The sequence below is a fragment of the Punctularia strigosozonata genome (assembly GCF_000264995.1).
Source record: "Punctularia strigosozonata HHB-11173 SS5 unplaced genomic scaffold PUNSTscaffold_7, whole genome shotgun sequence".
NCBI lineage: Eukaryota > Fungi > Basidiomycota > Agaricomycetes > Corticiales > Punctulariaceae > Punctularia > Punctularia strigosozonata.
In genome coordinates this window covers 983,255-1,009,079 of record NW_006767439.1, presented here as the reverse complement: position 1 = coordinate 1,009,079, position 25,825 = coordinate 983,255, and the positions used below count along the sequence as shown (strand labels likewise).

General features: G+C 58.6%; 10 protein-coding genes across 10 annotated transcripts; 4 read left to right on the top strand and 6 right to left on the bottom strand.

The window, feature by feature from the left end:
- Positions 1 to 448: 448 nt before the first annotated feature.
- PUNSTDRAFT_134843 (uncharacterized protein) lies at positions 449 to 1,730 on the top strand (the record flags this gene model as incomplete). The annotated part of the gene is made up of 2 exons (XM_007384354.1): positions 449 to 1,253; positions 1,312 to 1,730. The coding sequence occupies 2 exons, from the start codon at positions 449 to 451 to the stop codon at positions 1,728 to 1,730; spliced, it is 1,224 nt and encodes a 407-aa protein (XP_007384416.1).
- Positions 1,731 to 2,419: 689 nt separating this feature from the next.
- PUNSTDRAFT_134842 (uncharacterized protein) lies at positions 2,420 to 3,704 on the top strand (the record flags this gene model as incomplete). The annotated part of the gene is made up of 3 exons (XM_007384353.1): positions 2,420 to 2,951; positions 3,006 to 3,215; positions 3,274 to 3,704. 3 exons carry the CDS (start codon positions 2,420 to 2,422, stop codon positions 3,702 to 3,704), a joined length of 1,173 nt encoding a protein of 390 aa, XP_007384415.1.
- A 3,124-nt stretch (positions 3,705 to 6,828) lies between these two features.
- Positions 6,829 to 10,130, bottom strand: PUNSTDRAFT_87886 (cytochrome P450). Its single transcript, XM_007384352.1, has 17 exons — positions 9,845 to 10,130; positions 9,599 to 9,652; positions 9,464 to 9,525; positions 9,370 to 9,404; positions 9,251 to 9,310; positions 9,120 to 9,190; positions 8,979 to 9,048; positions 8,868 to 8,918; positions 8,734 to 8,799; positions 8,461 to 8,670; positions 8,208 to 8,384; positions 8,034 to 8,144; positions 7,935 to 7,972; positions 7,706 to 7,872; positions 7,522 to 7,611; positions 7,279 to 7,450; positions 6,829 to 7,112 (listed from the first exon to the last, which is right to left on the bottom strand). The coding sequence occupies exons 1-17, from the start codon at positions 9,940 to 9,942 to the stop codon at positions 7,076 to 7,078; spliced, it is 1,569 nt and encodes a 522-aa protein (XP_007384414.1). The 5' UTR covers positions 9,943 to 10,130; the 3' UTR covers positions 6,829 to 7,075.
- Positions 10,131 to 10,674: 544 nt separating this feature from the next.
- Positions 10,675 to 12,965, bottom strand: PUNSTDRAFT_68656 (SWIRM-domain-containing protein; the record flags this gene model as incomplete). Its single annotated transcript, XM_007384351.1, has 2 exons — positions 10,675 to 12,177; positions 12,246 to 12,965. Coding segments are annotated over 2 exons (2,223 nt in total), but the record flags the coding sequence as incomplete, so codon positions are not given.
- A 299-nt stretch (positions 12,966 to 13,264) lies between these two features.
- Positions 13,265 to 14,676, top strand: PUNSTDRAFT_69177 (uncharacterized protein; the record flags this gene model as incomplete). Its single annotated transcript, XM_007384350.1, has 2 exons — positions 13,265 to 13,546; positions 13,606 to 14,676. The coding sequence occupies 2 exons, from the start codon at positions 13,265 to 13,267 to the stop codon at positions 14,674 to 14,676; spliced, it is 1,353 nt and encodes a 450-aa protein (XP_007384412.1).
- A 618-nt stretch (positions 14,677 to 15,294) lies between these two features.
- On the bottom strand, positions 15,295 to 16,580 carry PUNSTDRAFT_134838 (uncharacterized protein; the record flags this gene model as incomplete). Its single annotated transcript, XM_007384349.1, has 2 exons — positions 15,295 to 15,737; positions 15,800 to 16,580. 2 exons carry the CDS (start codon positions 16,578 to 16,580, stop codon positions 15,295 to 15,297), a joined length of 1,224 nt encoding a protein of 407 aa, XP_007384411.1.
- Positions 16,581 to 18,863: 2,283 nt separating this feature from the next.
- PUNSTDRAFT_103311 (GroES-like protein) lies at positions 18,864 to 20,362 on the top strand. The gene is made up of 4 exons (XM_007384348.1): positions 18,864 to 19,127; positions 19,194 to 19,345; positions 19,413 to 19,945; positions 20,006 to 20,362. The coding sequence occupies exons 1-4, from the start codon at positions 18,931 to 18,933 to the stop codon at positions 20,189 to 20,191; spliced, it is 1,068 nt and encodes a 355-aa protein (XP_007384410.1). The 5' UTR covers positions 18,864 to 18,930; the 3' UTR covers positions 20,192 to 20,362.
- PUNSTDRAFT_44954 (uncharacterized protein) lies at positions 20,307 to 21,772 on the bottom strand (the record flags this gene model as incomplete). The annotated part of the gene is made up of 3 exons (XM_007384347.1): positions 20,307 to 20,470; positions 20,566 to 20,907; positions 20,980 to 21,772. The coding sequence occupies 3 exons, from the start codon at positions 21,770 to 21,772 to the stop codon at positions 20,307 to 20,309; spliced, it is 1,299 nt and encodes a 432-aa protein (XP_007384409.1).
- Positions 21,773 to 22,558: 786 nt separating this feature from the next.
- Positions 22,559 to 23,815, bottom strand: PUNSTDRAFT_44953 (uncharacterized protein; the record flags this gene model as incomplete). Its single annotated transcript, XM_007384346.1, has 2 exons — positions 22,559 to 22,965; positions 23,026 to 23,815. 2 exons carry the CDS (start codon positions 23,813 to 23,815, stop codon positions 22,559 to 22,561), a joined length of 1,197 nt encoding a protein of 398 aa, XP_007384408.1.
- Positions 23,816 to 24,554: 739 nt separating this feature from the next.
- PUNSTDRAFT_113976 (uncharacterized protein) lies at positions 24,555 to 25,792 on the bottom strand (the record flags this gene model as incomplete). The annotated part of the gene is made up of 5 exons (XM_007384345.1): positions 24,555 to 24,613; positions 24,808 to 24,898; positions 24,982 to 25,091; positions 25,268 to 25,702; positions 25,726 to 25,792. 5 exons carry the CDS (start codon positions 25,790 to 25,792, stop codon positions 24,555 to 24,557), a joined length of 762 nt encoding a protein of 253 aa, XP_007384407.1.
- Between the last annotated feature and the right edge of the window lie 33 nt (positions 25,793 to 25,825).

The window sequence follows — 25,825 nt, the reverse complement described above, 5'->3', positions numbered from 1 at the left end:
CAATTTATACACAGGTTTCTCAATAAGTACTGGAAGTAACCAGCATACTTACTCAGGTTCGGAGAATTCGGAGTACTGTGGGTATTTTCAGGATCCAAGTAGCAATATCAGGCAAGGCTCAAGAGTTCATGTAGTCGTCTTTTGGGGTCCTTGTAACTCGGATTTCTCGTTTCGATGGGCGAAGGAACCAAAAACCCTGCTGGTGCAAGTCGGCGTCAACGCGCCATGTTGGTATCACGTGAAGCGTGGGTACAAATTCAATGCGCTTCGTTTGCCGTTCTTTGTCTTCTTCCGTGCTTTGCTTTGCATCCTTTGTAGAGGTGCTCGTCCCTTTGTCTCTCGGAAGTGACTCCTGGCTGTACATGAAGGCAATTTTTCTGCCTGATTTGCATAAGTCTATTCTTTTGATCATCTACGGATACTCGCACAATCTTGGCCTTGCTCGAAAATGCGCCGCCGTAGTCTTCCCCAAGAGCTGGTCGACAACATCATAGACTTCGTGACAGAGCTCGAGGCGGACCACGGCAATAACACAGATCCTACGCTTTTACGAAGAAGTGCTGAAGACCTACGTGCCTTGAGTTGCGTCTGCAGAGCAATGCGCAAGCGCAGCCAGAAGCATCTCTTCCAGAAACTCATCGTCAATAGCTCAAGCGACTGCGAGCGCCTTCGAACTGTTCTCAATAACGACCCATTGCTCAGTGGGCACGTAAAGAGCCTTTATGTGCGCAGCTACGATCAGCATCGCTTCAAGGCCCTCCCCGACGATGCACTGCGAGCCGTTATCGACGCGTGCCGAAGGGTCGAGTCACTCTCGCTCCAAGACTTCGACGAGTTCACAAGATGGCCTGGCGCATATCTGATGACGCTCACGTTCCCAGTGCTACTGCGTTTGAAGCTCAACCGGTGCACCGTCAGCAATTACGACGATCTGGCAATAGTACTCGTTAAGATGCCGGAGCTGCGCGAGCTTCGATTGAACGCGACGTGCATCGAATGCATTTTCCCAAGTGATATGTGGACAAAACGAGCTCGATGCCTTCGTGCTCTGGAGCTCAGGCAGCTGCAACACTTTGTTACAGGTCCCACCACGGCCGGTGCCTTTGCCCGCGGTTTCGAACAGGTCGAGAATCTTGATATTGTCTTACACTCTTTATCAGACTATATGGTGCTATGCAACCTATCCATTCCTGGGACGGGCGTCGAGAATCTGACGCTCGCGGTCAACTGGAACTCCGAAAAACCTCCACAAGGTGCGGTACTGATCTCGCCTCCGGCGAAGTATATCTTTCCGACTAATGAGATGCGCAGATCTTTGCACCGATTTCGGGGACGATCCCACTCGAGGAGAAGTCCTGCGTTCGCTGACGTTGCAAGAAAGTGCTACCGAAACAGGACTTCGGATGATTTCCGACGGAAGGTGGGCAAGCAATCTCCTTCTCGCGCTCCCCGGCACGCACCTTGAACGCGTCTGTGTGCGCCTCGAGTACCACCAGAGCGGGGAACCGTGGTACGACTTCGACTGGGCGGCCGTGGACGGTGCACTGGGGTGCGCTACCCGTTTTTCTGCGTTGCGGGAGGTGACGATGGAGATTCGGGAGCGCTGCGCGCAAGGGTGCAAGGAAGAGGACGGTCACAGTGTGGATGATCCATTTATCTTGGCTGTGAAGGAGAGGTTGCCAAAGGTCACGGGTAGAGACAAACTCACTGTCAAACTATTGAGCAGCTAGATTCCAATATCCACTGGTCGTTGCGATGGACCACTGGGCCAGATACATACTCAACTGAATCGAGGCCGGTAGATAACTGTTGAGCGGTTGTCAAATACACGACACGCGTAGAGTGTTCTTGTGATCGAGCGATCTGGACTACGTAATTCCTACTTTCAAGACAATGCATAGCACCAGCCGCAGATTCATATGCGAGAATTTGTGGACTGCATGACCCGGGCCCTATCATCGCTTGAGCAAAGCCCGCGAGTGATGGCATTCTGGTGAAGAGCTGCCTCGCGAAAACCGCGACCCTCCGGCTACCGGCTTTGGCGGGCTTTGGCGGATTGCCGAGCCGGAAACGCCACTTGCAAACGATCACCGCATGCATGCTTGCGGCCACTTCTCTACACTCAAGTTGCAAAACCTCCCTCTTCTGACTCGCTGTCAATTTCAATGTATATCTCGCGACGAACGACACTATGGAACGGGTATACAAACCCACAAAGCCAGCCACCAACCGTCTTTCAGAGGCCACAACAGCGCTAGCTATGAGGATGGCCTTGCGTCCCCACTTTTTTGTCAATTGGCTTTGTGCCAACCCGTAGCATGACAATGCACCTGGTGAGATATAAAATCTGGCCCACATTCGTATCGACAGCCGTCTCACCACCTCACCATTTCCAGGCCCAACCTAGCCCGTCGACATCATGCCCGCGCTGTGTCAGGAGCTCATCGAACACATTATCGGGTACATACCGGACGTTGCTGACGAAGGCTCCGTCGGGAAAGCGCTCAAATCGACCTCGCTCATCAGCAAGGCGACTCGTGTCTGCAGCCAACGTCTCCTTTTCCGCGAAGTCAAGATTGAAACTCAGAAGCAGTGCAATGGTCTCGCGGTTACTTTCCTCGCTTCTCCACACATCGCCGAGGGTGTCCGTGTCCTTGACATCGTGGCGAGGCTTTATGCTGACTCCCTTGACACTGGCACGAGAAACGCGTTCACCACCATCTTCCAAGCCTGTCGAAGGATAAAAAAGCTCAGCCTCTCGCGCTTCCTCGACCAGCTTTTTGCCAGAGTCCTCCTACCCGGCATCATGGCCTCCCAGTTCCCAGTGCTAGAGAAATTGAGTCTCTATCGATGCATAATCGACACGCATGACGATCTCGCTCTCGCGCTCTCCTGCATGCCCGCGCTGCAACAGCTGCGAATGACCACGGTTTTCTTGCAACCCCTCCCCGGTATGCAAGGGAAGCCGCAGACGACGTGGATCTCATGCGCTCGTCGGATCCCAGTGCTGGCCCTCGAGTCGTTCCCCATCTACAACCGGTTTCAGTTCGATACTTTCATCTGCGGCTTGCAAGAGGTGAAGCTCCTTAACATGACCATCAAGGACTGGCACGACTACGAGTTTCTCTACCACATGATGTCCAAAAAAGGCGTGAAGAGCCTAGTTCTTTCTCTCAGTTGGTTCAGAATGGACGGCCAAGATGCTCCCCCAGATGGTAAGTATGCACAGTCTCGACGTACCCGAGGTCATATCCAAACACCCTCCTCTTCTAGACATCTTCGCCTCATTCGGACAAGACAGCGCCGGGAGCGCCTTGACGTCGCTGACGCTGAAACAGGTGGGCACAGGCGATCAGATCCAACTGCACCGCGGATCCTGGGCGAACCGGTTTCTGGACGCCGTCCCCGCTGAGCAGCTCAAGTCCATTATCATCGCGCTTCACCGTCATATGAGTGGGGGGCTCTGGGAGGGCCTCGATTGGGCGGCCGTGGACGACCTACTCAGCTCCCGAGACAGGTTCCCTGTTCTGGGTGAGATCATGATCTGCTTCGACGACTTCACCGAGTCGCACATCAATGACGGAGACAGCACCGCCCTTCACGCCGCCGTGTGCGCGAGGCTGCCGAAGTCGAACGAGCGCGGATTGGTGCGGGCCCCTTCCGTGCAGTCTTACGTGAATGCCACACGATTGGATGTTGCATGAAAGCGGGTTAGGAGGAAACACATACTTGTGTCCTATGCAAAGCCTAATAAATCCGAATGACATAATGTGCTGCTACAGAACCTGGTATACGAACTGTTATGATCCATACGGAGTGAAACATTGCCAACGCAGCGTGTTCGTCGGCGAAAGCTGTCGTCGGGGCCTATCGTCGCTTGAACACGAGTGGCATCCTTTCCGGCCTGCCAAACACCGATGTCATCAACGCACAGGAAGGAAAAACCAGGAGGAAATGTCATTAGGTACGCACGTCAACGTCAGTCCGACAAAAGGCTTCAACAACCTTTCCTTGCACTCCTCGAACGTCTCGTGTGCGAACTGCGGCTCTTCTTTCACCTCGATCTTGTACCGGGACACGAGAATCGTCAGAATCGCGATCCCTTCGGTCTCGAAAAACTTGCGGCCGATGCAAGAACGGACCCCTGCATACCATGAGCAAGGAGTGAGCACAACAGTTGGACGGCGAGGAGAGATGGTGCTCGCCTTGGCTGAACGGCACGAACGCGTCCCGCGGCCAGTCCGGTTCGAGGAAACGCGCCGGTCGGAACTCCTTCGGATCCTTCCAGAAGCGCGCTAGCATACCACGGCGGTCGGTCAATCTGTACCCGAGAAAAGGACCGACCGAGGAGCCAGCTCACGGTTGTAATGCACCGCCGCGATATTGATCAGCATGTCCGTGCCGGCGGGGACGGGCACCGTGCGCTTCTCGCCGAAGACGTTCTGGGTGACGATCGAGGTGTCTTCCACGCTACGCTTCGGGACGCCGAAAGCCTGAGTCGTGGGGTGAGTGACGAGTGCGTGATTGCGGTCAATATAGGCGCCACAAACAGGAGGGAACATGCGCAAAGTCTCGTAGAACACGCTATTCAAGAGAAGTTCGGTAAACATGTGAGCGGGTCGTGCAGGGGAGGTTGGTGGGTAACGAAGGACGTACGCCATGGACTGCGTGAATAGGTTCATCTCGCTATAAGTCTGCGACGAAACATTGATGTGAGCTACGTCGACGAGCCGGAGCAAGCTACGATACCAACCGGATGCCTGTCGTCCGCGATCACGCTCTTAATCTGTTGATAAAGTTTCTCCTGCTCATCAGGGTGCAGCGCCAGGAGGCCGAAGGTGAAACACAGCGTGTGCGCCGTCGTCTGCACTCAACAGGTCACACGTATCAGACACCCCCAGATAAGATTCTGGACGCGAAGGGCCAGGCTGACCTCGTGACCCGCGAGCATAAACGTGAATATGTTGCCCATGAGCTCGCGGTCAGACAGCTTGTCAACGCCGGTCGACTCGTCGCTCGCGTCGAGGAGGCCGCTGAAGAGGTCGTACCGGTCGTCTTTTCTTCCAGCGGTACGACGAGCGTAGATCATTTCCCTCATGTGTTGCTGTGACATCACAAGATCCAGATTCAGTCACCGGCGCGGGATCACCATGAAGCAGATCTGGAACCGACCTCTAGCTCTGCGAAGGCGAGGCGAACCTCTCTCAGATGCGCTGTGAGACCCACAGCGCCCAGTTCGGCACGAACTGTGATGAAGGTTGATTAGTATTCCGGTTCTCTGCGCCGAGACGCGGTCATGTGTGGGCGATTGGGGCGGATGCAAATGTCGCTCTAACTACTCGCCATCTTGGTCCTCATATTGGTGGAGACGATGTGTAATGCCTCTCGGAACGTCATCTTGTGGCCGGGCGGCAGGACAAGGTCGTCATCCCACGAGATGCGGCGTCCAAATCCGGCGACGCCAATCACGAACAGGGCGATCTGCGCAACCGCGTTATGAGGAGCTGAAAGGGCAGGTGGGAGAGAGAACAAGGCCTACCGGAAGAGTCATGTCGACGCAATGGTCGACGACCACCTCCGCCTCGTTCTTCCAGACGTTGTCGAACTGCATATACCGAGCGAGATATTCGGACGAATTTCGGACAGGGAAATTGGCGGGCACGTACCATGTCTATCATGATTCGCACTGTTTCTTCCCAGACCAGCCTGTTGTTCCTCTACAGCGGCCATCAGCCATCAAGTTCTACGAGACCGGGTGAGTGATACCATGTGCACCTCAGAGAATGCCGGTGCGGCGATCTTCCTGTACCTCTTCCAGTCGTCAGATTCAGATCCTATGATGTTGCTTCATAGGACGATGAATGAGCTGCCAGAGCCTATTCGACGGGGATGCCGACTGACTTTCCGTAAACGGTAGTGAGGGCGTACTGTTCGACAGGCTTCGGGAACCGAGCGCGCGAGTTAGTGACCTCCTGTGAGTGACGATTGAATTGAGCATAGAGCACGAGACCCGGCGATACGATAGAACACGTCATATTAGACCTTGATCACCGCAGGATCCGCCAGGAAGAGATAAGTAGAGACTTTCGGCCAGATAGCCACCTACATAGGTGTGTGTGAACCTTCACCAGCAGGTTTTGAGAAAAGGAGTCGAGTGAGCTCACGTCGAAATACACGTCCCACCCAAAATCACGAGCGTCTGCGTACAGAGCCAGATGGGTTAGGCGACCAGAGTGACTCTGCGAAACAGGACTCGCCGTCCCACTTGCGGTCCCACACGTGGGTGCGCCCTGTGCTGACGCCCACGATTCGAGGTAGACTGCAAAGCCCAATGTACTGCGTCAGCCCACACGCGCATGTCGAGCATGATGCTTGCTACGTACGTGTTGGCTATCAACGACCCCGTGCTGAACAGCGTACGATATCCTGGATGGAACCTGGCACGAAGTCCATCCCGTCAGCCTCGCACACACCTCGGTGAAAACAACAAGGAGGGTGCGGCTCACCCGATCCGTGCGACGGCAGCCCTAAACTCGACAAACTTCCTTAAAGCGAACAGCGACGCGACCAAAAGCCCGAAGACGGCGACGGTTTGCATCATCGCGCCAAGCACTTTGCGCCGGTCCTAATCGTATTGTATCACAACAGCAGCAGAGGAAGAAAGACGGAAGGAAAGGAAGGAGCACGGTATCGAGTTCCCGAAGGACGAGCATTATAAGGCACATGCGGGGCTGCGGGGTTGGACACGGAGGTACAGTAACATAATGCATCAATCGACCGCGACCGCTTCGCGCGTCCCACGAAAGCCTATTTTGGCGGGTGGCCCGGGGGAGCGTGGGAGCGCGAAGCGGGGTGGATAACGTTTCCCTCCTCCTCGAACGCCGCGTCTCATACTGCGCGGGTACGATGGTCGGAACTGCGAGCAAGGACGTCAAAAAAACGACATGACCGTGCGCAACGCCTCAAGGCCATTACTGCTGCAAGCTAACAACAACCAGTTTACTCAAAAAACGACACATACATCCGAAACGAGTGGCGGCAGGAGGACGGAAGCCAGACCCCTTCACATCCTTAATCACCGCCTCTTGAACACGAGCGGCATGCGGATGGGGCTGGCAAATGAACAGATAAGCCGTCAGCTACACGTCCCCGCTGTCACCGCACTATGCTGACACGAAGGAAAATCGAGGAGCGTGAAAGGAGGGGAAAGCGGTGAAGGATCAAAAGGCAAGAGTGACGAAGGAAGGGCAGGGAGGAAAGGGAGGAAAGGCGGCTCACGTCATCGTAAGTCCGGGCTTGCTGGCGAGCACGCGCGCCTTGCGCTCCTCGAACGTCTCGTGCGCAAACTGCGGCTCCTCCTTGATCTCGATCCGGTACCGGGAGATCATCATGCTCAGGATCGCGATGCCCTCCGTCTCGAAGAACCGCCGGCCGATGCATGCCCGGGCGCCTGTACGTGCGTACACGTTATCGGTATGAACGGGGGCGCGACAGGGAGGAAAACGGGCGAAAAGGGCTGACCTGCGCTGAAAGGCAAGAACGCGTCGCGCGGCCAATCCGCGTCCAAGAACCGCGAGGGGTTGAAGGTGTGCGGGTCCTTCCAGTACCGGGCTAACAACGAACAAACAGGATCAAACGCATCATCAGCACCGTCGTCCTCTGTATATCATCGCTTTTGTCATGATATAATGCGCGAGTTACGTACGGTTGTAGTGCAACCCGGGGACGTTGATCAGCAGGCCCGTGCCGGCGGGCACGGGGATCGTCCGCTTCTCGCCGGCCTCGTTCGTCGTCGTCAGAGTCGTGTCCTCCGCGCTGTACTTCGGCACGCCATTCACGGGCGGGTACATCCGCAGCGTCTCGTAGAACACCCTTCCAAACCCAAAAATTGTCAACCTCATGTTGGTTCTCGGGATGATGTAGAGATTAATTACGCCATGGAGTGGGTAAGTAGGTTCATCTCTTCGTATGTCTGTACAACGAGCGGTATATGAGGAGTCGAGCCATGAAGTAGGGAACGAAGAAGAACGTACAGGGAGCCGGTCGTCCGGGATCACGCTCTTGATGTGCTGATACAGCTTCTCCTGCCATTCTGGGTATAGCGCCAGCAAGCCAAACGCGAAACACAGCGTATGCGCCGTCGTCTGCGCGCACAAACCCAACACTTGAATCAGCCTGACTGCACATGAAAGGGAGGAGGAACGCACCTCGTGTCCGGCGAGCATGAAAATAAAGATATTCCCGCGCAGCTCCGAATCCGAGAGCGTGTTGGCGCTGTCCGCGGCGACATCGTCGCTCGCGTCGAGCAACGAGCTGAACAGATCGTACCGCTCCTCCTTCTTCTCCGCCGTCCGACGCGCACTGATCATCTCCGACATGTATTGCTAACCACCCAGTGTCCCACCGTCCTTATCAGCACCTTCCTGATTCCTGAGAGACAGGGGGGGAAGTGAAGCGCACCTCAAGCTCCTTGAACGCGAGCCGGACGTTCCGCAGCCGCTTGGTGAGGCCCATCGCCCGCTCGGGAACGATCAGCCGGACGAAGACGTCGGTCGAGACGACGTGCAGCGCGTCTTTGAACGTCATCTCGTGACCCGGCGGGACGACCAGGTCATCGTTCCACGAGATGCGCCGCCCGAAGCCCGCTACGCCGATCACGAACAGCGCAATCTATATAAGAAGTTCTACTCAACCAATGCGGAATGAGCGAGCGAGGCGTGATGGAAAGCTCACGGGCAGGGTGATATCGACCGCGTGGTCGACGACGATCTCCGGCTTGTCCTTCCAGACGTTGTCGAACTATCCACGTGCACAGGACCGCCCTCATCAAACGGACGATTGAGCGAGGAGAAGGGGAAACTACGCACCATGTCCAGCATGATCCGCACCGTCTCGTCCCACACCAGTTTGTTGTTCCGCTGATCACGTCGCACTTCCGTCACCTACGGACCTCATCCCACGAGATCGGTCGAACGCACCTCTGAAAAGCTGGGGGCGGCGACCTTCCTGTACCGCTTCCAGTCGTCAAACTCTGACGCGACGATGTTCCTGGTAACACATCGTCGCTGTCGTCAACACCTCTCTCGAATCCTCGATAAGAATCCTAAGATACCACTCACTTGCCAAAGAAGGTGAGGACGCGGTACTGCTGCACCGGCTTGGGAAAGCGCGAGCGAGCGCTGGTTACCTCCTACGAAACGACAAACGCCGTCAGACCAACAGTCGGATGCTGCTGAACGGACAGTCCGACCTTGATGACCGCAGGGTCAGCGAGGAGCAACATCGCCTTCGTCTTCGGCCATACGGACACCTAGTAGCGTACTCGTCAGGCCACTTTCGAACGACACGACCAGAGCAGGACTGCCGTACGTTTGAGTAGACGTCCCATCCGAACACCTCGGCATCTACGACAACCGCGCTTCAGTTGCGGTCCATCTCCACTCGTCCGCTCGCGAAACCTCACCGTCGTGCTTGGCGATCCAGTTGCGACCCCGGCCGGGCGTCACGCCGTCAATCTTCGGCAAACTATCGCCAAACAAAACACCCCTCCGTCAGCCGCAGGCCCGATAGTAGTCCCGAGCCGCTGCAGCGCACGCACAAGTTTCCCAAAAAGCTCGCGCCGCTCAAGAGCGTTCTGTATCCGGGCAGTCCCCTGATCGGCGTGCATGGAAAACCCAAGTCAGCGATCGCCTCTCCCGATCCGGACCCGCCGAGAACCAAAAGGGTAACGTGAGGCGCTATACGATGGCCAGAAAAGGAGCGAGTGAATGGGCAGGGAAATCGGATTGATATACTAGGACGGTGGGGGACAGGTCATGACGACGGTGGGCACCGTGATACGCACCCGATGCTATTCACCGCCCGTCTGAACTCTATAAACTTCTGCAGCGTCCACAGCAGACTAAGCGAAAGCCCGACGACGGCGTAGGTGTTCAGCGCCATCCTCTGTTGGTGCGACGACAGGGACAAGGTGGGGGCGAGAGGCGGGACGATCGTGCAGGGAAATCAACGCTGGTAGCGCGCGGGCCGTGTGTTTATAAACGCATGGAGGGGACAGCTCTCGCAGCGGCGGCGTGATCCCGGAGCAACCACCTGTGAGATTCCCTGGCATCTGCCACCGCCAGTGTCTGAGAGCTTGAGAGCGCACGGCCCAAATCCAGCGCATCCGTTTGGCCGAGCGCGGCGGATGCGTTCCCACGGGTCCAAAGCGTCCACGGCGACGAAGCTTCGAACGAACACGGAAGCACAAGAGCCCCGCCCCGGAGACGCAGCACCGATGGGTTATGTCAAAGACATGCCGTAAGCAAGTACGGGTGGCGCGAGTCGACAGTGGCGTTTAGGTTGCATATTCGGTTTGACAGTGAAGGAGGGCGGGATGTCCAGATCTGCGACGGGAGGGCTGCCGGTGGAGGATCGACTTCAGGGGAGATCTGACGCCAGATAGACTATGGCACGGTATTGCGTAAGGCGTCCGATAACCGGCACTTTCGGCGGGATGGGGGCGGAGACAAGTTGATGACAGAAAGGTGGCCGCTGCTGTAAATGGAAAGAAGCAATAATCAAGAAACGTCCCGACACACAGTAACAAGGCAGCCGCAATAACACAGAGCATAACATACAACACTGACACTGACAGCTCGAGCGCGAAGCAATCTACCAACATTTGCGAGTGCGTCACGCCAACGACGCCAAATTGCCGCCCTCCACCGGCCCGCCAGCACCCTCGACGGGGCCCTGCACCTCGCCCACGCGCGTCCCCTGCCCACTCGTCCCCATCCCCCCATTCTGTCCCACCACCTGCCCGAGCTGACCGCCCGCCGTCGGCCCATGCTTCGCGATCTCCGCCTTGATCCCCTCCAACACCCGCTTCACCTGCGTCCTCTCCGCCACGAGCGCCATCCGCGCGCTCTCCAGCCCCCGGCGCTCCTCCTCGAGCACCTCCTCCAACTCCTCGAACTGCGCCATCTTCAGCTCGAGCTTGGTGAGCGTGAGCTTGACGAGCTGGCCGAGCGTCGACCGGATCGCCGCATCCTCGGCCGACGCGAGCGCGCCCGCCGCCTTGGCCGAGGCCGACAGCGCGAGCGACGCCGCGCGCTGCACCTGCGACCGCGGAATCTTCGGCGTCTTCTTCGCAGCGCCCGAGGCGGGAGCAGATGTCGACGACGACGCGCCGACGTCGACGTTCATCCCGTCCTCACCATCCTTCGCCGCTCCCCCGCTCGCCTCTCCGCCTTCCTTCTCGTTCTCCTTCTCGTTCACCCCCTCCTTCGACTCCTCCTCGCCCTCGCCCTCCTTCTCCTTCTCTCCCGCCTCTTTCTCCTCCTTCTCCTCCTTCTCGATCCCCTCCTTATCCTCCTTCACCAGCTCCTTCAACGCCTCCTTCGCCGCCTCGCTCGCCACCCCAGGGCTCACGACGCCCGCCAAAAACGCCACGACGCTCATCACCGGATTATCCGCCCTCTCAAACGGCACCACCCTCCCAAACCTCAACGGCCCCGCGTCCGCCTCCTCCCTCTGCACGTACGGGTCCTCGATCGGCATCTCCAAAAACTTGCGCACGCACTGCTGCGCACTGCGCGTCCCCACGTGCTCCTCGACCGCGCTCCAATCGTCGTCGTACATCTCGATCCCCTCCAGCAACAGCAGCAGCTCCTGGTCCGTCCAATCGTCCTCCGCCGCCTCGTTCGAGTTGGCGTGCTGGTTCCCCGACGCGTGCGCCGCGTTCGTGAGCCGCACGAAGTCGCCGGAAAACATCGAGCTCGGGAAGCGGCCGTCGAGGTAGCACGGCGGGCAGAGCTCAAAGTCCTTCACCTTGAGGCTGTGGTACCGCACGGGCGTGCAGTCGACGCCGCACGTGTCGCAGGCGTGCATCGTCGCGCGCCGGCCGGACGAGTCGGAGGCGCCGTTCGCGAGCGAGGAGGCTTCGGCGGCGGAGACGGGCCGCGAGGCTTTGGCCGTCGTTTGGTAGATGGAAGAGCGGAGCTCGAGCGAGGCCGACGCGGTGCTGGCCGAGGACGGTTGCGGCGGCTTTTGGTCCCGTGCGGGTGCGGAGGTGGGGTTTTGGGAAGGACGGGTGCCGGGGTGCAGGGATTGTAGACCGCGCGGGGTGTCGAGGATGACGCGGAAGTGGCCCGTGAAGGGCGGGGCGAGCGTCGCCGGCCGCGTGTCCGGGTCGATCTGTGCAAAGGTTTGTTGCTCAGCTTTGAGGATGGTATGGTTACGAGAGATCGCGAGACGGGGGATACCTGGTAGTTGATGAGCCCCCATTGCTCGAGGAACGCGTGCACGCGCATGATGGCGCACACGTCGCCGGCGAGGTTGCGCCGGCAGGCGGTGACGGTGAGGTACTCCGTCGGGCGGAGGCGGTAGGTGTTGATCATAAAGTCGCGGTAATCTTTGTACACCGACGGCGTCTTGGACCGGTTGCGCGAGTTGAAGAACTCGGGGAGCGCGCGGCGCTCGACGGGGTGGATCTTGGCCATATCGAACCAGGCGGCGTAGGAGGGGATGATGACCTCGTGCGTCTGGGCGGCGAGGTAGCGCCGGGCCTGTTCTTCGAGACGCGCGCGCGCGGCCTCGAGCGCGGCGGGGTCGTCCTCGTCCGCGTCGTCGTTGCTGTCCCCGCCGCCGTCCTCGTCGTCCTTCTCCCCCTCTTCCGCCATCTCGACGTCCTCCCCTGCTGCTCCTCCTTCCTTTTCGCCCAGCACGCGTACGGCACCGCCGTTGGCCGGCCCCGGCTCGGGGGCGGCGGTCGGCGGCAGGTTGCCGATGTCGGAGGACTGGAGGGGCTCGAGCTCGCCGCGCTTGCCCGGGGCGGTGTCCGGGTCGACGGGGGTCGCGCCCTGGTTGACGGTGAGCTTGACGCGTTTCGCCTCCGGGGATGCACCCGGCGACGATGAGCGGCGGGCGGGCGGCGGCGAGTCCATTGTTTCGGATGTGGCTCGTGTGTCGGTGAGAGAAGCAGCTGCAAAGCGCGGGCGCGTGCAGTCCGAGCGGAGTGAAACTCAGCCTCGTCGGAGATGCTGGTTTTGATCTCCGCGTACAGATCACACTGCGAGAACGTACTTATGTCAGCTGGGGAGACTGGGAGGGTCTGGGTGACGTCGATCGAGGTGTATTGCTGTCTCGTGACGGCATCTGCCGGAAGCAGAGACGACGACGGCGTTGGAGCGCGACCCGTCCCTCGGACTGCCTGCTGCGCCTCCACATCGCGATCGTCCACCCCCGGACGCCGTCCGCCACGATGAGCACGGGCACATCATCCATGCGCATCCACTCGCTCCCCCTTCATCTCCTCGCCCTCATCACCTCCGCCAGCGCCTACACCTGGAACTTCACCAGCACCCCGCGCCAGTGCGAGAACCTCTCCCTCGTCATCGACGGCACCGGCGGCAGCCCGCCCTACCATGCTCTCATCCAGACCTTCGGCCCAACCCCGCTCCCGAACGACATCGAGGCGCGGCGGATCATGGACATCCCCTTCAACGACACGACCTCCCTCACCTTCCAGCTACGCTACCCCGAAAACTCGCAGTTCGTCGTCGTCGTGCGTAACATCCCCCTGTCCCCTCTCCTCCCCTAGCTCACGAAACGCGTCGCTACCAGGTCAGCGACCAGAACGGGTTCGGGACGGGCGGCACCTCCGTCGCCAGCACCGTTCTCGCCGGCAACTCCTCCTGCTTCGACTCCACCCACAACGTCTCCCCCGACTTTTTCTACGCCATGACCCCGCCCAACCAGCTCGTCCAGTGCCAAGCCACCCGCCTCTGGTGGAACGCGACCGACGTCCAGGGCAACGTCACCTTCTACGGCATCATCCCCGGCGGCGAGTCCTTCCAGATCCCCTCCGGCATCGTCACGGACGAGAGCGCGCAAGGCGAGGGCACCGGTTTCACCTGGACGCCGAGCGTCCGCGGCGGGACGCAGGTGATCCTGACCGCCGGCGACGCGCGCGGGATCGGCACCGGCGGCTCCTCGCCGTTCACCGTCGGCACCGGCACGTCCAACTCGGTCGACTGCCTCAACGACTCCTCGCCGTCCTCCACGCCCGGCAGCCCCGCCGGCGGCACCTACCCGACCTCCACCTCAGGCGCGGGCGTCGGGTCCGGCTCCGGCTCCGGCTCCGGCTCCGGGTCCTCGGGCGGTAGCGGTAGCAGCGGCGGCTCGCACACGAACATAGGCGCCATCGTCGGCGGCACCGTCGGCGGCGTCGCGGGCCTCGTCGCCCTCGCCCTCGTCGCCCTCTTCTTCTTCCGCCGGCGCCGCTTTCACAAGACGCAGAAAGAACGGCCCGTCGACCTCCTCCAGGGCGCGGACGACGACGAGGACCACCCCGCGCCGGTCCAGGGCGCCGACGGCAGCAGCCACGTGCCCAACTACTACCGCCCCGAGCCGTTCCTGCTCCCGGACCCGACCGTCGCGTCCACCGCGGACGCGGACGAGGACGGCGGCGGCGCGTCTAGGTACAGCACGACGGACGTGGGCAGGAGCGCGACGCCCGAGGGCAGCGCCGCGGGGAGGAGCTCCGCGACGCGCAAGACGGCCGCGGGGCCGGCGCCGTTGAGGCCGGTGAATATCATCCAGCACGACGACGCCGGGGTCGCGCCCGCGCCCGACGCGGAGGAGAACGCGGAGACGATCGAGCTGCCGCCGGCGTATAACAAGCTGCGATCGTGAACGAACGGAAATCAAAATACCCGCGAGTTTGTTTGATGGTGGACGTTGTGGGTTGGGTTACAATAATACGGTGAGATCGCTTGTGTGCGTTTCCGAGCCGGTAGGTGCTGATGACCAATCTAATCAGACGGTCTAATGGGTTCGTGCGGAGCGCGGTAACGTTATCGAGACCCGTGAAAGGCCCGGCGCCTGTCCATATCGGTCATTTTCTCTCTCATCTCCGTTCGCAGGCGCTCCAAAGTCACTCGGACCTTATCTTACAGTTCGCATATACGCACCCCAAGTCGCCGCTTCCAGATAAAATAAAAAGCCACTCGCCATTGTTTTTTCTCGGTTCAGCCAATCCCATACTACACACCGATTCCGCTTTTCTCTACCCCGGCTCTTCCACGGACTTTCCAGACATATATACCGCGCAAACCGTTCCCCCCCTCCCCGTTCGTCCGATATCTTGTAATCTGCTATCCAGCCCGCTATTTTATTATTCTTATCCGTGCAATTATCTCACTTGCAATGCTCGATGCGGCGGGGAAAAGTCCGAAACACGAGGCCTCACCGCGCAGGACCGTATTCGCCGCTCCCAGGGTACTTTCAGGCAGATCGCGTCGTTCGATCTGGCTATGCAGGAACACGATTATCGCTGTAAGCGGATCCCGCCTCGACATGGACCAGGCTCCTAGCGGTCGCCTCCGGCAGCTTCTCGCGCATGGCAATGCGCAGGAGTCTCGTAGTCACCTTCAACTCGGCCTCGAAGTCCTCAACCTCATGCAGGAAGTCCCTCTCCAGACCGATGACCAACCGCTTCAGCACCGGAAACCTGTGCGCACTTGTCACCGCGTCGTCTACGGCCGCCCAGTCGAGCCCTTTCCAGGGCTCCGCGCCCGCGCGGTAGTGGAGAACGAGAACGAGCGTCTGGAGGTGTTGTCCTGGCACGACGCGCAAAAATTCGTTCGCCCAACTTCCGCCATGCAATTTGACGGTGTCGCCTCGGGCGCGTTGCCTGAGTTCCAGGGAACGCAGTCTACCGCGCCCGATATCCTTCGCGAAGGTCACAAACAAGTCTGGAAAGCGGCCTCAGAACGAAACGCCAAGACTGCATCAAGGAGTGAAGAGATTGGCTCACCGTCCGGTACCCCACCGGGCTGATAACTCCAAGCTCCGGGGCGCCTGCGATCCAGATACCACTTGTAATCAACCGCCACTGAGATGCTCTGGACGCCCCTGAGATTGATCATAGAACAGAGAAACTGGTAGTCGTGCGTCGACGTGATGGCCATATCAAGGTGGGCTACGTCCTTCAGCCCGATCGCCAGCGTCACCCACTCGAGGGTGTCGACAAAGAAGTGGGGCTCTAGTACCAGCACAGGGACGCGCACGGACCGCTCGGGGGTCTCCCGCAGGATCTGCACTCGCTTATCGTCGTCGTCGTGCGCGATATTGTCGAAGGTCGCGACGTGCGTCGACTGCATCACCAGCGCGTGCAGCGCCGGTAGGCGAACGAGGGCACGCACGAGCTCGGAGTGCTGGCCGATCACGCCACGAGCGAGCATCAAGTAGGTCACCCGTGGAAACGAGGCGGCTTCGATGCACGGCAACACGATGTTGGTGAAGTCCTCCTTGGAAAAGTCCTGGATGATGAGGTGTTGCAGTTCCTGGCAGGCTCTGAAGATGGACGTGAGGGAACCGTTCATCAATATTGTCCAGTTGGCGGAGTCCTTGACGCTGCCCACCGAGATCTTGATATCGCGGACGCTGTTGGCGGCGTGTGGTTGAGCGAGAAGAGTCAGGGTAAGCGCCTCGCACTGGTCCAGTGTCTTTAGGTACACGGCCCTTCCAAGAGTTGCTTTAGAACCAGGTATTTTCGGTGCTACCCGCGACGGAACAGTAACGGGGGGTGCGTCCATGGCGTCCGAGAGAGGGTCGAGGAAAAGTGGTGTTCTGGGAGACGAGAGTCGCCAATGCGTGAAGGTAGTCGCAGCTCATCCGAGCTTTTATTCTCCTCGCTGGGGAAAGCGCTGTGGCCAAAGTTGAGTGTCAAGGCCACAACGCCAAACGGCCATGGAACAAAGCGAGGATGGCCCTAGCGGAGGTGGGTATGTGTCATGCGCGCCTCGATCAGTGTGGCTTTCTATCCCATCAAGGCTGAACACAGGTTCAAGATTCAGACACGAACCGATCGTTGCAGAGCGTTATGGGGGTGAAAAGTCAACGATCCTGCAGAGGGGCGCTCTTGGGATGCAAGCTGCGGAGACTGATGCCACCATCAATCGTCCTGTATGAATCCAGCAAGAAGATACCGCGGTCCACCGGTTGTAGAGAAGCCACGCAGAGGGTAATTCATAGACGGGGTCTGCCCCATCGCTCAATTGTGAACGGATGGTGGTGCTGGATTTGGATCGCCTCCTCGCAGCGATGTTCGCGTTGCCATATATTGATACGTCAAAGCGGGATGATAAGAAACGCTGCGTCTAAGCTGCATGAGTTTGCAAAGCGGAAGCTCCAGTCTTGGAGTCAGAGTGGCCGCTCACTTTGAAGTGCTCCAGTTGTTTTACCACGATCTCCAACGCGATGGCCCCAAAAAAAAGGTGAGAATAATAATCTAGGCTTGTTACGTACTGGAAAAGTAAATTCAGTCTTGTTTACGTACTGACGATGCCATGTCCTTTTCTGTTCCCCTTTCGAGGACCCTCGCAGACGCAGACACGATCGTGACTGTCCTCATCCCTCTCATGCATATATAGACGAAGGACTAGTACGAGAGCCCAAATCGATGTTCGTACCGACAGCTCGCTGGCATCCGTGAACCTCTCCACTTGCAGTCAAAAACGTCGTGCCAACGCCGGCCGCTTACGATCGATTGCGACGGCGAACATATGCATATAGGTTTCGTCCCTTCGGCCTTCGACCACAGGCTCCTTGTTCTTGGATGACGAATGTCAATGCCTAACAGATCGAACCCCGACGGAGACTCGCACTGGAGATGGAACGGAACGAACCCTTCGCGAAACAGCCCACGCGTTTCTGTTAAAGTCTGGGGTCAAACCACTCGTGGTTCTGTGTCAAAGGTCTGGGGTACTATGCGGGGAACCGCGGCGAACCCGACGGAAAGCCTTCGCGGACGCGCTCCGAGCCGTGGAGGCAACGACGGACGGACGAGACGGAGAGCAAAGGGCATAGAAGCGCGCCAGCTCGCGATCGGACCCTTCTTCCGCATTTCAGAACGCTTTTTTACGCAGGACCCGATGCGGGGAATTTGAGTTACGGTTGCTCGGCGTGGACGCCGAATGTCCTCGTAAAGGCATGGACGCACGCCCATGTCTCAAAGATCTTATCTCGTGATCCCAGAGATCGAGCAGGACGTTGGTCAGTTGATCATCGTCGATTATCACGGATCCGTGCGCGAAGGGTGGAAACGGTCGCGGCGATCGTCGACAGCACGCCAGATAAGACGGGATAAGGCGTTGAAGCAGGCGGATGCGGGCGACCGATGGGACTGTGCGCTAACAGCGGACTAATCAAAGGCGACGCTCGGGAGGGGAGAACAGAACACGTTTCTCAGTCTAAGCTGCTGGGTTGTGATACGGGATCGAAGGGGGATCCGATTGGCGTCGAACGTGATGCTTCGACCAATATCAAGCAGCCGCATCAGGCTTGAGGCCATACGAGCGAGGCGTTCGTGTGGGCCAGTGGAGAAAAGGGATACGCACGACATGACGACAAGGGTGGAAATAGTTGTGCGCCGAGCCATGGCCGAGTCCGGGAACGGCTATACCGCACAGGAGCCCACCGGACGGGCCAACGTTGGGCGACTCCGTCCGTGCTCGATATCGGACCACTCTGTTAGCGGCGCGGGTGCAGCGCCCGATATCAGCGCTCGGACAGAGGCGTAACGGGTTTGCGCGAAGAGGCGGGAGAGCTCAGGAACAGGGGCAGAGGAAGCACCGCCACCGAGCCCGCCGCCGGAAAGGCGGCGCAAGTTCCGCAGATAAATATTCTCACCCGCACGCCGGCCCAGCTCGACCGACTCCAGCCCCATGCAAGGCCAGCGAGGCTGCGCAGATCCCTGCGAGTCTGCGAAGCCCCCATGACCCTTCTACCCTTTCCGGACCAGGACGGAAGGCGATAGGGTTATGTTGGGGCGCCCTCCACTCGACATATAAATACCCGTCCCTCCGTCGCGGCATCTCAACCCACCCTCCAGCAGTTCCTCCTATCTCAGCAGGAACTCGCACACGAACCCTCGCCTCGTTAGCCATGTCCAACATCCCCGCCACCCAAACGGCCTGTGTCGTCGCCTCCTCCTCGGAGCCGATCGAGATCAAGGACGTCCCCGTCACGCAGGCCAAAGATCTCCAGCCCGGCGAATGTCTCGTCAAGCTTCACTGCACTGGTGTTTGCCACACCGATCTCCACGCCCGTCTCGGTGACTGGCCGATCCCCCCCAAGACCCCGTAAGCAGTCGTTTCCTTCCTGTCTGTGTTTGCGGCGCGCTGATCGCACACAATGCATCCGTATAGTCTCATCGGTGGCCACGAGGGCGTTGGCGAGATTGTCGCCATCGGCGAGCACACCTCGCACAGCCCGGTCAAGGTCGGTGACCGTGTCGGCATCAAGTGGCTCGCAGACTCGTGTTTGCGCTGCGAGATGTGCCGCAAAGGCCTCGAGCAATGTCAGTCTCCCTTCTCCCCTTATCTTATCTTATCTTATCTCCGATCTCACGCTCCTTCGAATCTCAGGCTGCCCCGACGCCAAGCTCTCCGGCTACACCGTCGACGGCACCTTCCAACACTACGTCGTCTCCTACACCAACCACGTCTCGCCCATCCCGGAGAACCTCGACTCAACCGAGGCCGCCTCCATCCTCTGCGCCGGCGTAACCGTCTACCGCGCGATCAAGTACTCCAACACCAAAGTCGGCGACTTCATCGTCCTCCCCGGCGCCGGCGGAGGCCTCGGCCATCTCGCCGTGCAATACGCCAATGCGATGGGCCTCCGCGTCATCGCGATCGACACCGGCGCGGACAAGAAGGAGCTCACGCTCAAGCTCGGCGCCGAGCACTGGATCGACTTCCGGGAGACGAAGGACCTCGTCGCCGACGTCAAGAAGCTCACCGGCGGCCTCGGCGCGCACGCCGCGGTCGTCACCGCCGCCACCGGCGCCGCATACAACCAGGCCGTCGACTACCTCCGCCCCGGAGGCACCCTCATGGCTGTCGGTCTCCCAGGAAAAGCGACCCTCGAGGCCAGCATCTTCTTCACCGTCTTCAAGGTTCGCTCCTTCCCCTATTATCTTTCGTGTACCCCTCGAGACTTACTTGATATCGCTCAGGCCGTGAACATCCTCGGCTCGTACGTCGGCAACCGCCAAGACGCCATCGAGGCGCTCGAGATCGCCTCGCTCGGCAAGGTCAAGTGCCACTACGTCACCCGCCCGCTCTCCGACCTTAAGGACGTGTACGAGAGCATGGAGAAGGGTACCGTCGCCGGCCGTATCGTCCTCGACATGCGCGAGTGATTGGAAACAGTAGCGGACCAGAAGAATAATTGAACGTGTCATGTATACTACGGTGTCCTGTTGTATATTCGCTTGGGAGGGTCAGATTCGCTCGCACGTAATGGCGTAGATTGTATCAATTGTTGTTTTTGTGGTAGTTGCACGAATGAATGGGATCCGTGAAGAACAAGGGAGGGTTCTTGTGTTGTGTGCGCGCAAGAGGCATTTGCGGGTCGTAAGCGCTCTGGCCCTCGGAGCGAAGCATGGATTCAATGACAAGCGTTTTCCTACGGAAGCTTTCTTATGATACAAGAGGTATGGTTTCGTTACCATGAGCAGTCTTTCCGTGCATGTAGGACAGCAGGAGCGTCATGATATCGGAATCTGAACCAAACCTCGCTCGTGTGACTTCGGCATCCCCTCGAGTACGGTTTCGCGAATGGCGTGCAAAGTATAGTAGGGGCGTGGCACGTAGCAGCCGTCCAAGCGTATCGTGATCTTCTCCAGAACAGGGAACTTGTTCGGGGAGCCGAGTAGGGCGTCCACGGCCTCCCAATCGAGCATCCACCAGGATTCCTCGTGCGCATCGTGGGGGAGGACGAGGCTCACCGACTGGACCTGATTGGCGTCGACGGCGTCCAGGAACTGGCTCGCCCAGAGTGAGAGCCCGTTCCCTTTCAGAGTCAGCGACGTCAAGGCACTTCCGGCGCTATCTTGTCCAAAGGAATCGAAGAGGTCTGGAGACGGGTCACGTTCAGGGGCTGAGAAGAGACGAATGGGAACAAATACGCGAGTTTCGGTCTACTCACCTTCCCGAACGGCACTACCGTCGCCTGGGAACCAGATGAGGGTAAGCACGAGGCTCTTCACGCGCTTTTCCTTGACCATCTTGCAGAGAAGTTCGTAGCTGAGGCTGTCCTTGACGGTCATCTCGAGGCGTTCAACCGCGAGGAAACCATGCGTGAAAGTTTTAAGCTGGGACAGAGTGAACAAGGTGTACGTCTCGAGAGCCAGCACTGAGAGGTTGAGATAAGACCAGGTCCACTCAGCCTGCGGAAGCGCGTAAGGTTCGGACGGCGCTTGCGCTTGTACACAAGTCGTCTTCATTCGCAGCTCGGACAAAGCTGGCATGCAAGAGAGCGCACACGCGAGATCGTCGTGGTTACCGATCCTGCATCGGACGAGCTCTAGACGGTTGAGATAAGGAAAGTAGGAGGATAGAATCCCGGGCAATAGGATGTCCACGAACTGCTTGCCGTCGCAGCACACCAAGGTGAGCGCAGTGATCGCTCGGCAACCTTTGAAGATTAGAGTGAACGCGTTCATCATGACTTGAGGGTCCGCATCGTACATGGTCGTGATTTTCAGGGCACGGACACCGCCCGCGAGGTGTGGAGATGTAAGGAGTATGTCCGCGAAATCGGTGCATCGCTTTGGAGACCAAATCGAGATCTTGCGGTACAGCAAACTCTGGCTACAGATACGAGTCGCCTTGCTGGCAACCGATGTGCGTTTGAGCGTTTCCTTGGCGGAGTTTCCGTCCATGATGTGCGGTATGTACCCGATGATGTGGTTGAGGACTTCCTGACACAGCGCAGGCATCGTGGCGTCCAAGTTGGTCGGGTCTGCTGGTATCCTTGGGATTGTGGGCCGCGTGCCTGAAGAATGTGCATCAGGTTTTATACATCGATGAATAGCACAAGGCCAGGCCACATAGTCGAAGGTGGATCATTGCGATCCAAGGCGGCCATAACCAGGGCTTCGATGGACAGAGCTGAAGTGGCTACATCCAGGTGCTTTGTAGCTCTGTGCCCAACTCATTGTGCTGCTTGTTACTCTGTCCGCTCAAGTACGCTGTGAGGCGCGAGAGGAGAGACAAAGAAGTGCAAGTGGTTGATCCTGTTCCTCCGGCCCGGCAATTGGCCAAAACCGGGCCGGTTGCTTTTACCGTGCGCCTCAATCTCTCCGAGACGGGTGTGATTCACTCTCGACGATGCTCGAGTCCCAGTATAGGATCGAGACGAAGGAACAGCTGCTGTTCCCGCGCCGCGTCATGCGATCAAGGAGCGTCAGGAAATCCTGCTGAAGCCGTTCTTCGGGCTGAAGTCAATGTGCTTACCATTCGTCGCTGCTAGGCATGGATGCTTTTTGACTTTCGCAGGTGGACAAGCTGTGTTGTCGGCATTGCTAACACGTCTTAGGGTTTGCCTTCATGATAAGCGATGCGTTATGAAGCGCACATCCTTAATGCAGCCTTCGTCAAGTTAAGCCTCGTATGTCTCGATGGCCTATAAGTGCCCTCTTACTTGACCAACCACTATCCGCGCTAGGTCTCTTGCAGAGCACGTTTACAGAAGGAAAAGTCACCATTTTGGTTTAGGCAGTCGGCTACTGGATAATCAAAATGCCTCTCTCTGCAACCCTTGGCAACTCTGCCTTCACCGCGACGACGAACGGGTCTTCCAAGCTCGGGTCCTCGTCCGCCTCGTACCAATGCGCCCAGCGTTCCCCGATCTCTACCCTCACTTCACGCAGCGTCGGAAAACGGGTGGCGCACCCCAGCGCATTGTCGACCGCCGTCCACTCAAACCCGTCCCATGGGTCGCCGCCTCTGCGATATTCGAGGCGCACGCAGACACGCTCGAGCTGCGTGCTGGGGATTGCGAGGAGAAGCCGGCTCGCCCATCGTCCGCCGAAAAACATCCGAAAATTGTTTTCAGGGGGCCGCTCTTGCAGAGTAAGCGAGAGAAAGGTGGTACCTCGATCCGGATCGTCTCCGAAATCCGCGCAAAGATCTGCGACGTCAAATCAGCTCGTGCCGTTCGTCGCATACTCTCAGGAGCGCGGGGACATACCATATGGGAGCTCTGCCCAGTACCAGTCCACCGCTAAAGTGAGGTGCTCCACGCCTATTTGCGGCAAGGCCAGATTGCGAAGTATGTCATAATCGAATGAAGAGTGTAAAGTAAGATCGAGCTTCTTGACCTGTTGGAAACCGCGAGTGAAAGCAACGGTCGTGTCGGGTCCTGAGACAACGCAATGCATCCGTCTGAGCTCCAGGCTCTCGAGGCGTTTTCTCTGTTGTGTCCAGGCTCCACCCGAGACGATACGCTCGATGCACGTCGCGCTCAAATGCAGCTCTTGCAGTGCTGGCATGCCGGCAAGCACCTCCGCGATGTCGTCATAGTTGTTGATGGTGCACCGGGCTACCTCCAAACGGCGGAGCGCTGGGAACTCAGACGGGACCAGGCACGCGCCCGGCCACCTCGTGAAATCGTCCAAATAGAGAAACGAGAGTGTTTCGAGCCCTCGGCACGCATTGATAACCGTTTGCAGCGCCTTGGAGCGGCGCTGGTCGTAACTGCGAACAACAATGTGCTTGACATACGCGCTTAGGCACGGGTTGGCGGTCAAAACGGTACGGAGGCCCCTGCAGTACTTTGGATTGTTGATGACAAGCTTCTGAAAGAGGTGCTTCTGGCTGCGCTCGCGTGTTGCCCTGCAAACGCGAGACAAAGCGCGTAGGTCTTCAACACTTTCACGTGTAAGCTTGAGTCCTGCGTTGTTGTCATGGTCTAGCTCGTGCTCTGGTACTAGGTCGATGACACTGTCAACTAGCTCCTGGGGAAGAATCGTAATGAGCATTACTGAGCGTTATCAGTGGGCGTAGGATAGGTGAGAATGGTAGTGATACGCCGCTCGCGCCCAGCAGTGCCTTTTTATAGGCTGCACAGGTCATTTCGAAGGCATGAAAGAGCGTAAAGACGTGAAAGAGCGAGCACCGTCGCAAAGGACGAAGAGGTTGCGCAAAGGACACAAAGAAGACAAAGGCTGCGTGTGACATCCAGCCTGTGATCCAACACGTCTTGTCACAGGAACACGTGTCTCGCATTGTGCATCCACCCCTAATGCAACGCGTGTTGCATTAGGGTTATATCTCCCTCAAGTCAGCTCGAGATTTTCCGAAACTTTGGTAGTAGATAGCGAGAATGCTATAGATATGTCATTCAGCGTTTCAAATATTTTTGGTAAAGCCTCAACTCTGCCAGCGAGATACCGGCGAGACGAAGTGAGCACCAGCCAAAGGTGCGAGATCATCACACGCGGTCACGACTTGCCGAGGTGCCGAACTAGGACAGGCTGCAGCGCAACGCTCAGGCCAATCAACGCAGGCGGAGTTTGAACTCATCCATCACGCCGTCCTTTGTGTTGAACATCCTCCTACAGCAGCATTACTACAGTGCAGTCGACAGCGTGCCAAGCATCTCAACGGTTCTCGTGAGCTGATGAAGCCGACCACACCCTCACCACCGGCACCAAAAAGTCCCAGGTACATGTGTACAGACAGTGCTATATAATGTATGCTAGGCAAGCCGACTTCAGCTCACTGGTCGATGTCCGGCTCCTCGTCGGTGCGTAAAAAACCCCGACCACCCCGAAAAACTGCATGGGAAAAAAGCGGGGTGGGGGGGAAAGCATCGTCGAAGGAGACACAGACCTACAACGTCAGTCAAGCGCAATCGGCAAGGTAGAGGAGTATCAAATGCACCGTGTAAATATGTGTGCAATCAGGAAGTGCGGCGTAGCGTACTGTCCCGCTCTCATCAGCGTCCTGGGATTCCCCTGGTGTGAGATACGCATCCAGGTGCGCGGCCGCGGCGAGGACCATGAGGTTGACCGCGCGGGAGAAGTGGGCGAGGTATTGGCGCTCGCGGGCGCCGAACCGCGCTATTCTCCCGAGGCGGGCGGAAGCGCGGGAGTTTTGGGTGACGAGTTCTGCAGGGTGGGCGGCGGGTCAGGAGCAGGTTCACGAGCAGCTCGGGTTGCGTGCGGAGGACCGGGTCGGAGAGGGTGTGGAAGGCGAGCTGAGGTTCGACCGGCATGCTGTCGAAGGTGGGCGGCGCGCCAGGCGGCGATGTCCCTGTCGGACAGCTCGGCGTCGGGCGGCTGGGGGAGCAGCTTGAAAACGTCCGCGTCTGGCAGTGCAATGTCAGAAGTATAGATGGACCTTCGATAATCGCATACGAGTCGCACCGTAGTGCAAGGTGACGCCTTGCGTTTCCGCGGGGTGGAGGTCGATTCACTGCGAAACCTGACCGAGGAGCTTATCGCGTTTGCTAAGTTCCGCGCCTTCCGGTGCATCGTTCGAGTTGGTGACGAGGTGCCACATCGACGCGGCCCAATCCCGCATCGAATACAGAAGCTCGCCATGCTCGCGATACTGTTTGAGCGCGCCGGCTTGAGCGTTCATCGCGCCGGACCGTCCTGGGTCTTTAGGTTGCTCTGCCGCATGCTCGGCGCGGGCGGCGGCGTGGAGAGGGCCAGAGCCGTCGGCCCATGTCCAGGTAACGTCTATCCGGGGTTCGGTCACGCGCAGATGGGTGCAGGGGCCGGACCTGGTGCCGGCGCTAATCCAGGCGTCGAGGCATTCGACGGTGATCTGCGCATGGGAGGGTACGGGGCGGATCGCGGTGGAGGCGGCGCGCGGTGAGAAGAGGCGGGAGAAGGCATTGCTGTGCGCGGGCTTGAAGGCTGGTGTTTGTAGAAGCGCGGACTGTTCGCGATGATGATGAGGAGCGTAGGAAAGGATGCAGGAGGTCGGTGGAGGGGAAGAACGTACATGCAGCGCAGCAACCGGCTGTTCCGCTACCGGGA